This window comes from Malaya genurostris, chromosome 2, assembly GCF_030247185.1.
Source record: "Malaya genurostris strain Urasoe2022 chromosome 2, Malgen_1.1, whole genome shotgun sequence".
NCBI classification, from domain to species: domain Eukaryota; kingdom Metazoa; phylum Arthropoda; class Insecta; order Diptera; family Culicidae; genus Malaya; species Malaya genurostris.
The window spans coordinates 323203782-323216697 of NC_080571.1; the positions used below are offsets into that span (position 1 = coordinate 323203782).

Genomic DNA, 12916 nt, shown 5'->3' on the forward strand with positions numbered 1-12916 from the left:
TTTCCATAAATACGTTTATTTCTTAAGGCAGTTTACATAAGTTTTTCTTCGCCGTAGCATCACTTTTACATAATATTCTTATCCTAATTTAATTCTAACATAGTCACAACGTTTTGAATTTATTAAAACATATTCTCTTATAGCTTAAATATCATCTTAGGTAACTCGTCATTAATTATGAAATCTACTCGGAAATATTATTTGAACCAAACGATTAACTTCTATAAATTATAAAATAAGCTGTTATTTTCAGACATTTTGTTGATAATTTCATAAACTGTTTCGAGTTTGTTTGTATCATTACATAATTTTTATTCTAATTTAGCTATTGGTTGAACTCATGGACGCAGCTGGGATCAGAACTAAGTCTTAAAAGGGGCCTTTATTAAATTGAAACTCCAATTTTCTTTATGAAATGATAAATAAGTTTCAAAAGGTCACGACAAGCAAGAATGTCTCGAACTGGGATATTGGATAGTCTACCTTGGGTACGCAAAGAATTTATTAGTTGAGATCTGACATCACGATACTCCACGCATGTCCAAACGACATGATCAATATCCCGATAACCTTCTCCGCAAGCACAATGATTAGTCTCGGAGAGCCCAATTCGAAGGAGATGTGCATATAACGTGTAGTGATTGGACATGAGTCTGGACATCACACGAATGAAATCCCTACTCACATCCAGTCCCCTGAACCATGCCTTTGTCGATATTTTCGGAATAATTGAGTGCATCCACCGACCCAGATCATCTCTATCCCAAGATGCTTGCCAGCTGGCAAGTGTTCTTTGGCGAGACGAGCTATAGAATTCGTTGAAAGCAATCGGTCGCTCATAAATTTCACCCTCAATAGCACCACGTTTGGCTAAAATATCGGCTCTTTCATTGCCAGGAATGGAGCAATGAGCCGGGACCCAGACTATAGTGATTAGATAATTATTGTTCAATATGTCGTTCAGGCACTGTTTTATTTTGCCCAGGAAAAACGGTTCATTTTTGCCAGCAGCGTTTGAGCGAATGGCTTCAATTGCACTCAGACTATCTGTGAAGAGGAAATAATGGTTTGGAGATAATGTGACGATTACACTCAAACTATAATGAACTGCTGCTAGCTCTGCTATATAAACAGAGGCAGGTTCTTGAAGCCTAAATGAGGCCGAAACATTATTGTTGAACATACCAAACCCTGTCGCTTCTATGCTCCAGAGAAGTATTTTTTTTAACTATATCCTTCGATTTTAGTGATTATTTTTGTTTATTTTTCAGTACTGTCCGAATGTCTAAGAACTCTAGTAACATTTTATACCAAGAGATAAAAGTTTATCGTGGCTGTTGGTTTTTTAGATGAAAAAAGAGAAACTCCTTTCTTCGAGAATTTTAATGCCGATAACAAATTTTCGACCCAGTGCCGATAGACAAACGAAGTGAAAAATACACGAATCGTTGTTTGTTGAGTAAGGATTGAGTAGTGCTATAAAACATGTTGTCAGTAGTCAGTAGTCCTATAAAACATTACATCGGACTCCGTGCTACACTACACCTGAGTGATAAACGGAATAATGGGCTGTTCTGACCAATGAGGTTACTATTGGTACAAATCTCCTACATAACAGAATTGAAAACTAGCTTGTATAATTTACTAATACTGAGCCTAAATTTTTATGATTTTTCTTGTATAATTTATTAATAACTTCATGCTTAAAAAGAATCGTGCGGATTTGACGCGTTTTCGTTCTGAGCTTCGTTAACTCGATTTTTTTGCCTTTTCTACCAAAAAGCGGCTATCACTCGACTCAGTTCGTCGAGATCACAAAATATCTATGTTTGTATGCGTCTGTCGGAATGTGTATATGTAACCAAAATATGCACTCGATTTTACTGGATCGAGTTTCGCTAACTTAAACCGTTTTCGTTTATTGATCAGAGCAGCCCGAAAGCTGACCCAGAGTCGCCCAAACAACGTTTGATATGTTTGCTCTAGCAACCTGAGGTCGCTCTAGAGCGGACTCCAATCGCGTAGTTTCGCTCTGAAAATTTTCTCGGGTCGCACCACGCATCCAGCCGAGTTTGTTTATTTTATCTTTTTTTCATGAGTTGTTGTTTAGGGCGCGTAAAACGTGTTCGTTTTACTCGGAGTCAGAGTAGCCCGCGTCTAGGTTCAAAAACGAAAACGGTATTAGATTCAAACAAAGGGTCTCGTGATCTCATTGCCTGCTATTTACAGTGGCGTCTCGTCCTCATGTGCACCTCGTGCACTGCACAACCGGTCGAATTGAAGGAATGAACTGCATCCCCAACCCCATCCAAATTCAAATATTTTTTCGGAATTTTTATTTATTCGATGAAAGCAGGTTGGATCGCACCGAAACTGCGTGTATTTACACCTTTCTCATATACATCAGACATACAATTTCAAGTATCTGTTGTCGCTGTGTTAGTGTCTTTTCCGTGCACATGAGTTACTGCACAGATTCAAGAAGAGAGAGAGTTACTCATCTCAGCTCTGAGATTTGTTTGTGCAATAAAAAATCTCATCCGAAAGTATATCGTTATCTCATTGTATTGAAAAAGACAAGCGAATTCCTCAATCTGTGGTTTTCACTTACAACGAACTGTTACATCTGCTATCATACCACATAAGCAGTGCACAACTAGTCAATTTTGTCACGAGACGCCACTGGCTATTTAGTTTTATCCGGCTCGGCTCAGAAGTTACCAGATTTTCTCAGAAACTTATTTAGTTTTATTCAGATGAAAATGCCGGCTCCGAAATTACCAACTGATTAATACAAGAAAATTTAATTCCTGGCGTCGAAAAAATCAAACAAACAAAACCCTTCAACCAGTCGTATAAAGCTTGCTTCAGATAGAATTGGAACAAAGACAATTGCCTGTATTTCAGTTATTTATTATTGAACTCATAATCTTTTTTTATACAAATGTAGCGTTTTCTTCACACTTTTAAGAAAAAATACGGATAAAATTATTCGTCACGGCTTTGAAGGAATTCTCCAATTTTTCCTATAACACGGCTCATTAGGCGGCGCACACCTTCTTCGTCCATCGTTTTAGCTATCTTATTCCACCAGGTCATCATCTGATTGATGTCCTTGACAACCTTTCCCTTTGCCTTGAGTCTCCTCTTCATGATTGCCCAGTATTTCTCAATAGGGCGGAACTGGGGCAGTTGCACGGAACCACCCGCGATCCCATTTCAACCAGAATATTAGTTGATTTTCTGAATTCGATTGGTTAAAATTTGGTACAACTAATCGATTGTTGTTTCAACTAAACTGTCATTTTTGTTTTTCGATTAGCAGAAACGATGGTTGAAACAACTAATTCAACTGTTTAAAAAAAAATGCTGTCAATTAATGAGGACACATATCTTTCAATTTCAACAAATATTTTAGTTGAAATAACTGGTGTTGTTATTGAAACAAAATTCTGTTAGTTGAAAAATAAATCGGTTTTATTTGTTTGTTTATTTTGAGATCAGTAATCTAAGTTCTAAAAAAATACTTCTGATTCGATCGGAAATGATTGATGTAGAAAAACGTTTTTAATCAGCAAAAGTGCCCGGAGGGGCGAGTAAATTAGCGAAATTATTAAATTTACCAAAATGATGCCTTCAAACGGTTGAACTAAAGTTATGCACTGATAATTTTAGTCAATTTATATGAGCTTAAGTGCATCAACCGCTGGGAATTGGAATTTTGCGACAGCAATTCAAACGCGCCATTCAATCGCAGCGCGTTTTTTGCGTTTGAAACCCTTCGCTCCTGTTACTTTTATAAATTAAATTCATGTCAAAAAGCGTTTTATTGCTAATGCATGAACATCATCATCGGTAACAAACAGCTGGTAGTAAAACAGTCTGCTGGAAGTAAATAATGATCGAATTTGAAGCATAAAATTTTTTCGCATACCTGAAAGATTACGAGATGATCCATTATTAACATTTTCTAATTTGTCACCAAATCTTTTTCATCTTAAACGAGGTTAACTTTATCACAACACCGCTGTTAGATAAATACTTTTTATGGAATCAATAATTTCTCAAATCGAATGGACACCAATTTCACAAAACGCTTTAACCATCAATGTTGTTTTCATTGACATTCTGAAGTGACGCGAACAGATTTCAACTAAAAAAGTTGTTGATTTTGCATTGCGATTATTGTTTTGCTTTCAACTGTCTCCGGCATTTGACAGCATTCAAAACAACATATTTTTCAACTACTTGAATATATGCAAATCAAAAACCATTTTGGTTGAATCAAAAATAAATTAGTTAAATCAACTATCGCAAAAATCAAAAACTGCGATATCGCAATTTTATGATCGAAGGGTTCTCCGTGTGGGTGGGTTAAGGTTTTTCGGAACAAACTGGATCCCTTTCTCTGCATACCATTCTTGAACGACTTTGCTGTAATGACAGCTTGCCAAATCTGGCCAGAACATTACGGGATGGTCGTGGGATCGAATGAACGGCAAAATTTGTTTTTGGAGACACTCTTTTTTGGCATTGTTCCGATGTCATTGTCTTATTTGTAACGAAAACTTTCGTTTTTTTTGCCACAGCTGCAAATGCCCTGCCAAATCATAAATTTTCTTGCAAATTTGCCGGCAAAAACAAATTAAAATTTGAGTGGAACATCCCCCCGAGCCGTTGCCAAGTAAAATTTTTGACCTGGGATTTGCCCGAAGTCAGCCTTGACATAGGTTTCATCGTCCATCAGAAGACACCCGTCGAACTTGGTCAGCACCTGGTCATATAGTTTCCGAGCACGAATGTTGACCACACTATTCTGTTTTATGGTCCGATTTGGCTGTTTGCCAGCTCGATACGACTTGATTCCTACCCGGAGTCGAGTTCTCCTCACAGTATTATGGGCAGCACCGAATTTTCTGGTCAAATCACGGTCCGACAGATTAGGATTCCTCTTAATCGTCTTCAAAACCTTACCATTCAGCTTTCGGTCGACAGTTCCACTCTGACGATTGGCTTGAGGCTTCCGAATCGTCGTCAATGTTTCGTTATACCGTTTGATAACGCGCCTTACGGTATTTTTGGGCAATTTCAGTTGTTTAGCTAGCCTAGATGCAGACCACAATAGATTTTCCAAATAACTGTGCACAATTTTTTTCCTTTTTTCGGCTTCCATGTAGATTGTTTACAAATTACAGTCGTTTTGCGGAATTTCAAAAATCATACTTGAAGCTGACAAAATTCCCGACACGTGGGCGCAATGAACTTCCAAATCCGTCCACCAGGAGCGCCAGAATATGAGCAAAAGTTTGTTCCAATTCTAAATGAAGCAAGCTTTAGTTCCTGAATTGTGTAGGTCTGGTTATTTAACCGGTTAACAGTTTGATTTCGGGTATACCAGACCTCAGTTCCGGAAGAAATGGTCAAATACTCTCAAACAGACAGAGGCTGTAACGAACTTTGGCTCGAATGAAAAATTTACGGTCTCATAGGTTATCATTGAATCTAATGCGGATCCGCCTTCTGCTTCCGGAATTACATGATGAAGTGTTTTTAAAACTTAAGTTTCATTTTTTTTAGCGACAATTTAAAACCCGTTTTTTTCTAAATTCGGCTCAAAACTGTTTTATTTATTGATTTATTGTAGTTACCAGTCAAACTGAAATGAAATGAAATTTGTAACTTTTACTATACGAAATGGAGACTATCCTCCAGGCGTTGTTTTGAAAAATGCTCGCTTCAAATTTCGTATTATATTTAAAATGCGCATAGAAATTCTATGTTCTCCGGGTACAAAAATAAGGCCAAAACTATTCGTGGAAATATATTTTCTTAGTTTCTTCTGCGTAGCTTTCCTCTTCTTGAAAAAAATCAGTTAAGTAACAACTCAATTTGATAGTTTCATTTGAAGTTTTTAAGTTTTTGAGGAAAAAATTTTTTAGATTGAATTTTATTTTAACAGTCACACATTTCAAATATAAAAGTTATTTTAGGTTCTTGCGTGTTTTCGAAGTGGCATTTCCACAATATTTCCCAATTTAATGGGAGATTTTAATAATTAATGTTAGTGTATTTTAACAATATGTTTAATGTGTTTCATTTTATGTACAATGAAATACGGCGCAGAACCCATTTATTATCATTTGTATATTGTTATCATCTATTGCCTGGTGGAAATAAAGACAGTTTTCTGTTAGTAAATAATACTATTATTTCTGGTCCGTATGTTAGAGTACTTTTTCAATGACTACTTTATGTGTAGTATTTCCTATGTATTTCTTTTCAATCATTAACTCCCACTAGTTAGATCTACGGTGTTATAATTTGATCTGAAATGCTTATAGTGATGCCCGGAAAAATGTTAGTCACAATTTTGAAATAAAACATGTGTTTCGAATTTAATGAATATAATTTTGTTACTTAAATATATGAAATATAGTCTCGATTTCATGAAATGTAGAATTAATTTGTTTCGTGTCTTGGCAATCACAAGTATTGAGGAAAATCTCGAATTAGAGTCTTTGAATTAAAAAGTTAAATTTTATGATACAACAAAACGCACAAAAACATATAATTCACTTGCGAAGAAGAAAATGATAACAGCTTGCCGGTCGTAGATATTCTCATCATTAGGGAAGTAGAACACGTGTATCTTTTGAAATGTATAGGAAGCCAATCAATACGGAGAGAATTATAGCTTATACTTCTAATCGTTCCCATCAACATAAAATAACAGCTTTTCACCATATGATTCATATAATGCAAACCCTACCCCTACAAAAGACCATATAGATTGGGTGTCCTATACCATTCAGCTCAGTTCGTCGAGATCACGAAATGTCTGTCTGTATGTGACAAACCTGTGTACTCATTTTTTCGCAGATGGCCTTGAAATTTATCCGTATCTGACTTTTGATTCTTGAGTCGCAGTGTAGAATGTGTCAAAATGTGAAAAAATCAAATATAAGATTCGATGATCCTATCGATTGCTAAAGATTTTCATCCGGATCAGATATCCGGTTCTTAATTTACAGAGTAATGAGTGTTAAAAATTTCTCACCGTTTTATGATTCAAATCAAGATCTGGTGTTTTCTCGTCGATAATTGGTTTGAAAAGTTCGACAAGTTTAGAAAAATTTTGAAATTTCCGGATTTTTTTTATGCCAAATTTCTTAGAAATGCATGAAACGTCAAGATATGGTGTAACCTCGAAAAAATTGAAAATTTTCTGTTCTGTTGACCAAAAAAAATCGTGATAACACCGAATTCTCAACGCTTCGTGCATTTCTAAGACAAAACAAAAAAACCTTATAACTTTGAAAACTCGTATAAAAACCTCGTAACTTCGGAAATCCGCGTAAGAACGAGCAAAAAATCGCGTAAAATATTGTATTGATTTCTCTAATTTGAATGAGAAAGGCAACATTACAGCCTCGAGTTATAAAAACGGTAGATTCGGTAGTATAAATTTTTAGGTCACTTACCTTTCGATTGAGATACGTGTGCGTTGTTGGGAATTGTGCACAGATAGGCTGCGTGAGATTGAACTTTTGTTCGGAATCTTATTTTATTAGCGTAGTCATTCTTCATAAACAAATTATACTGGGAAATATGAAAATTAGGAAAACGTTGCTGAGATATATCGCACAAGAATTTTTCCGCTTACAAGCTAATAGTAAAATTATTTGAGAATCAGTTCTGTTACAGCATTACAATTACAAATGTTTAGTTGCCGTTGTAGTCCCTAATTCCAAACGTTCCCCGTAAAAAAATAAACCATTGATCTTACTGCATAAACAATTGATTACAATATTGGGTTATTTAAAAGTTTTTGCTCTATGAATTAGTCTTGAAGTTGATGTGTCGGTCACAATTCATGTGACTACAACGATTATGCATTTACATAGAATGCTCGATTTCACTCTTTCTATCTCCCCTTTCTATTTCTCACTCTTGATATCTCTTCACTATCTCGCTCTATGAGGTAGCTACTAGTTCTCACGGGTAGAAGTGATTTGCAAACTAATAGCAAGCTTTATTATTAAAACCAAATAGTTTAATGGTGAAACTTAACATTATTTTATTTGAAATAAGAACGAAAATATCAAAAATAATAATTCAATCTGCATGAGAGAATAACAACAAAGTGGCAAATTCTGTCATTGTAATATCAAACCAAGAGACGAATTTCTCAGAGGTTATTGAATTAGTTTCACCTAATACAATTGAAATATTTCTTCAGTATCAAAATTAAATGCAACAGCTAAAATTTATGTTATTTTACTATTTCTTGGTTCCTCTAATAGAATATCAAAGAAATATCGAGTATTGCAATGCCAAACTAGAAATGATATGATGGTAAAATTTTATGTTACTTTGATCTTTGTTTGCTATTAACATCTACCCGGGCTGTGAATGAATATATGTTATCGATTATGTTAATCGTTTTACTTAGAGATAACTGAGTTAAACAGCACAAATTTTGATTCAAATAAATAGTACAATATTCTCTTTGATTACTATTGAGTTTTGGGTCTCAATAGGAAAGTACGTCTTTCAAGTTGATTTTATTCTTAGAGCCGGTGTAAGAGATGTATTTAAAAGATAAAATGAAAATCGAAACATTCGTTTCGAAATGGTTGTTGTAATGATTGAAGGATTGCACATGTCAACACTAATTATGCATCAACTTTCGGCTTTACAATTTTATTTCCAAATAGCCCAATGTGATTTTTCTTCTGTGAGAAACCCAAAAATCGAAATCGAATACTTCTTACAAATGACAAAAAAGCTTAATAACCTGCTCAGCAGTTTGAGAGTGTCCTCAAATTTAATTAGAACGTTGTGAGTCCTTTTGAAAACGATGTCTCACGGGAATATGATCATATTTCAACTCAAGTATTCTTACAAAATCCGTTATTATGACGATTTTTGATGGAATAAAGTAATTCATTAGGAAACTTAAAAAATGATGGTTCCTGGTAATTGTTGAATATTACTATTACTACAATTCTTCCCGATGTTGTTCTGAATTGGTTAGAATTATTAACAAATATTTTGCATTATTTTTCTTTTCTAAGAAATAGTGGAAAACGCAAAAGTAGTTCCTATTCTCAAACCCGATAAAAGCCCCACGGAAACTTGATCATGCAACTACTCATCAACTTGTTAGATTAACGAACAAGATATAAGCAAATGAATCTTCTGGTTTGTCCACTGGAGTAGCACTTCTAGACATAGGAAAAACATTAGACAGTGTTTGACACAAAAGTGTTCAACAAATTTGACCTAAATGATTCAATGTTTGGTTTTTCTCTATAGAAAGGTATTAGAATTGCTGGACAATCCGACTTTCGAACGGATCCTCGGAGACACATAGTGTTATTTACCATTCGATTCAGTTCGGCGAGATCGGAAGTATCTGTGTTTGTGTGTATGTGTGTACACATATATGACTTTTCGAATATATATTTACCGCTCAATTTTCTCAGAGATGACTGAACCTATTTTAACAAATTTAGGCTCATTTGACAACTACTATTGGGCTATGGATCAAATTCGAAAATCAAATGGCTGCCACGTCCGGTTCTGGAGATATGATGGTATAAGTTACGTAACCGACAAAACGCGTTGTTTTTTTTACCACTCAATTTTCTCAGAGATGGCTTAACTGATTTCAACAAGCTTAGACTCGTTGCACGGAAAGACCGAAATCAGCTTTTTGGCGAAAAAATTAGTTGATTTTCTGATTTTAGTTAGTTATTTTTTTAGATAACTAAAAAAATCTTACTTTGCCTAATTTAATTTTTTTAATTCTCATTCCCTTAATAATAATAAAATATTTGTTGAAAGGGCTATTTTTTAGTTGAATTCACCAATTCAACGTGCTGTCATTTCTTAGCTAAGGCACACTTAAATTAACATTCAACTAATTTTTTAGTTGAATTAGAGAAATAAAACGTTGCTTTCAACCAACATAAATGGTTGAATTGGCTTCTGCAATTTGCAGCTATATGGCGCACGGTCACCGAAAAAACGTTAACACCGTAATGACTACTAGCCACTAGATGGCACACTACTACCGACAAAAATTTCAGTCGCGGTTGTCTTTTCTATATTGGCAGGTATAAATACGATGCTGGATATTGAAGAAAAAGACAAATGCGAAACATATATTTCTTTTTGAAAATTTTTCTTCTAAATCGCTGTTTTCTTCATTCGACTTCGCGAAATCGACTCTCTCACTGAAAACTTTGAGTACTCGAAAAACAAAAACCGAATACAAGTAGTACACCGGACGGCGTAGCTCGGAATCGCTTCCAATGCGCACGAATTTTGAATAAATACACTTTTCACTAAGAGTTTACGTCATTTTTACATATCGGCTTAGAAATTTATATATGGATATATCGTAACACATGCGAAAAACAATTTGAAAGTAGTTTCAAAAAGACTGTCCTTTTAGTTTTTTAATGGATTGTTTTGCTTTGACACGTCTCATGAGTTTTTGGCTAATAAACTTGTTAATAAAACTAATTTCATTTTTGTTTTCTTTGTGTTGCCCTTCAGTAATGATGGTGATATATAAATAGAAACAAATTTTCTGATTTATATAACAAAATTGGTTGTCAATGAGAATGTCGTGTTGGATTGAAATATTGCTGGTTTGTGTCCAGGATATTCGCCAACTAAACACATTCTCTAAAAATAAGAGTTTTTTGTCAGCAATGTGAATTGTAACTGATTTCATAGTTATTTTGAAATTTTGTTGTTAAAATCAACTAATTCAAAAACAGTGATACGAATTAGGCGCAGAGCTAATTTCGGTCGTTCCGTGTGGAAAGCTACTATTGGACTATTGATCAATTTCAAAAATCAAATGGTTGGCACTTTCGGTTCCGGAGATATAATGCGAAAAATACGACAAACAAACCGTTCAATTATCTCAAGTCTAGACACATTTACAAGTTACTATTGAATTATTGACCAAGTTCGAAGATCAAATGGCTGTCACTTCTGGTTCCGAACATATAATGATAAAAGTGACATAAACGAATGACTGAATTTTCTCGAAGACGAATCAACAAATTTCGATAAACATTTGCTTATTTGGAAGGATAGTGGCGAACATATCCGTTTCGAGAGATGAAACGTTATATGTGACGTAACCGACAAATCCCAGTGTTTATCAGTGAAACAAAATTTTTCGGAGATAAAAGAATCGATTTCGAAAGACTTAGGCTCATTTGAAAGCTGAAAGCTTTTATTAGATTGTTTGATAAGTTCACAAAAATGAGACTACTTAAATGGCAAGAGAAAGATTTTATCACATCACTAGGTGTATTAAAAAGGGCTTTTTTAATTGAGCATCGTACTCTCCAGGTTAGCTATCAGCCAAATGTATTTTCGTCTTGATGGTAGAACCGATTTTAGATGAATGAAGGTCTTGCGGTTCCATGGAAAAGTCTTAAATTTTATCTGAATAAAACTTCTAGTTTCGTGTTTAAAAATTGAAATGAAGTGTCTTTTATTTCCTATGAGAAAACTTGATCGATTTTCACAAAAATGGGTTTAAATGGATGGTTTTATGATCATATGGAATTGAATCCTTGAATTCTCTTCGCATATGATTTATTTTTTTGGTTTTAGATATGTGTTAAAACAAATATTATGTTGATTTGGTTGAATTGAATTGCACGAATTCCGTTTTAAATGGAAGCACTTGTGGTGAGGTCGAATACTATTGAATCTGAAGGTATTCATTTATGGAGCTCGTTGTGATTTTATGAGAAAGATATAATTAACTGAATGAAGATATATTTTTAGTGTTTCCATAACTTGATTTTAATTACGGATTATTTCTCTCTTCCACAGCCTACTGGGGTCGTGACCCGTCGGCGATGGCCGCAGCAGCAGCTTCGAATCAGCTCTTCGGTTCCCAGTTCGGAATGCCTGGTGGACTCGGAGGCCTAATGCCAAATGCAGCAGCTGCAGCAGCAGCCGCAGCCTCCGGGGGTGGCTCGGATCGCTATTCGATGTCTCACTCGCACCCGAACACGATGGCAGTAGCCGCCTCGCAGGCAGCCTCCCTCGCCGGTCTGCATTCCAGTGAGTATCTGATTGATTGTTCTAACTGTATGTATTCGCTCGTCTTGTCCGTTGGGAAACATTCCACATTTGCTTTTGTTAAACTACGCGTCAACATGTCAGCAATCAGTGCACCGGAACTTTCACAATTGATGATTCTGCGGGAGCCCTTCTTAGCGTCAACAATTGATTCTGAACATGGGAAGCGCGTTTGTCAAGTTTGACAAGTCAATTGACCATTGCTGGTTTTGCCGTACTTTTTAAAGTACAGTACAAGCAAACTGTACATTCCAGAGTAATGAGCAGCTTTAAATAGTAACTGAAAAGGCAATTGTACGAGATGAATATTGTGTATGCAAGGATGAATAATTTGGTGTACGCTGTTAAATATATCCTCATCCTGTTGCATTCTTCGGTGGACACGACAAAAACGCTGCCGGCAACATTTCAGCGTTGAATTGTACAAGTTGTAATCGTTAGTCCGTCATGATAGTAATAAATTTATGCATGTCATTGCAGTTGTATGCCAGGAGCAAGTATGTCACTAAATACGAAAGCCTACATTAAAGTGAAAGCTGCTGTTTCGTGTGTCATTGAGTACTTCTGTTTAAAGCTACCACCTAGTAGCTTTAAAGCGTTTATTTGTACACCCGTAAGTTTTATGAATTTGCTTTGTTAGTACCATGTGTGCCCTGACCAAGTGGAAGTAAAAAAGTTGAAATCATACACTGCTTGGATGGAACGGGGATGGTGGACGGTGACGTGTTTACTGGTTTCATGAGAGCTGAAAGTGGTTGAGATTATGAATGCTGTCGCTCCATTGAATTTTGAT

General features: G+C 35.4%; 1 protein-coding gene across 19 annotated transcripts in view; it reads left to right on the forward strand.

The window, feature by feature from the left end:
• Positions 1-12916, forward strand: part of LOC131431358 (uncharacterized) — a 142401-nt gene that overhangs the window by 83658 nt on the left and 45827 nt on the right. For all 19 annotated transcript variants that reach the window (XM_058597033.1, XM_058597034.1, XM_058597027.1 and 16 more), the window contains one exon: positions 11872-12105. In XM_058597033.1, coding sequence (XP_058453016.1) covers positions 11872-12105 — 234 coding nt within the window. The remainder of the gene's footprint in view (positions 1-11871; positions 12106-12916) is intronic.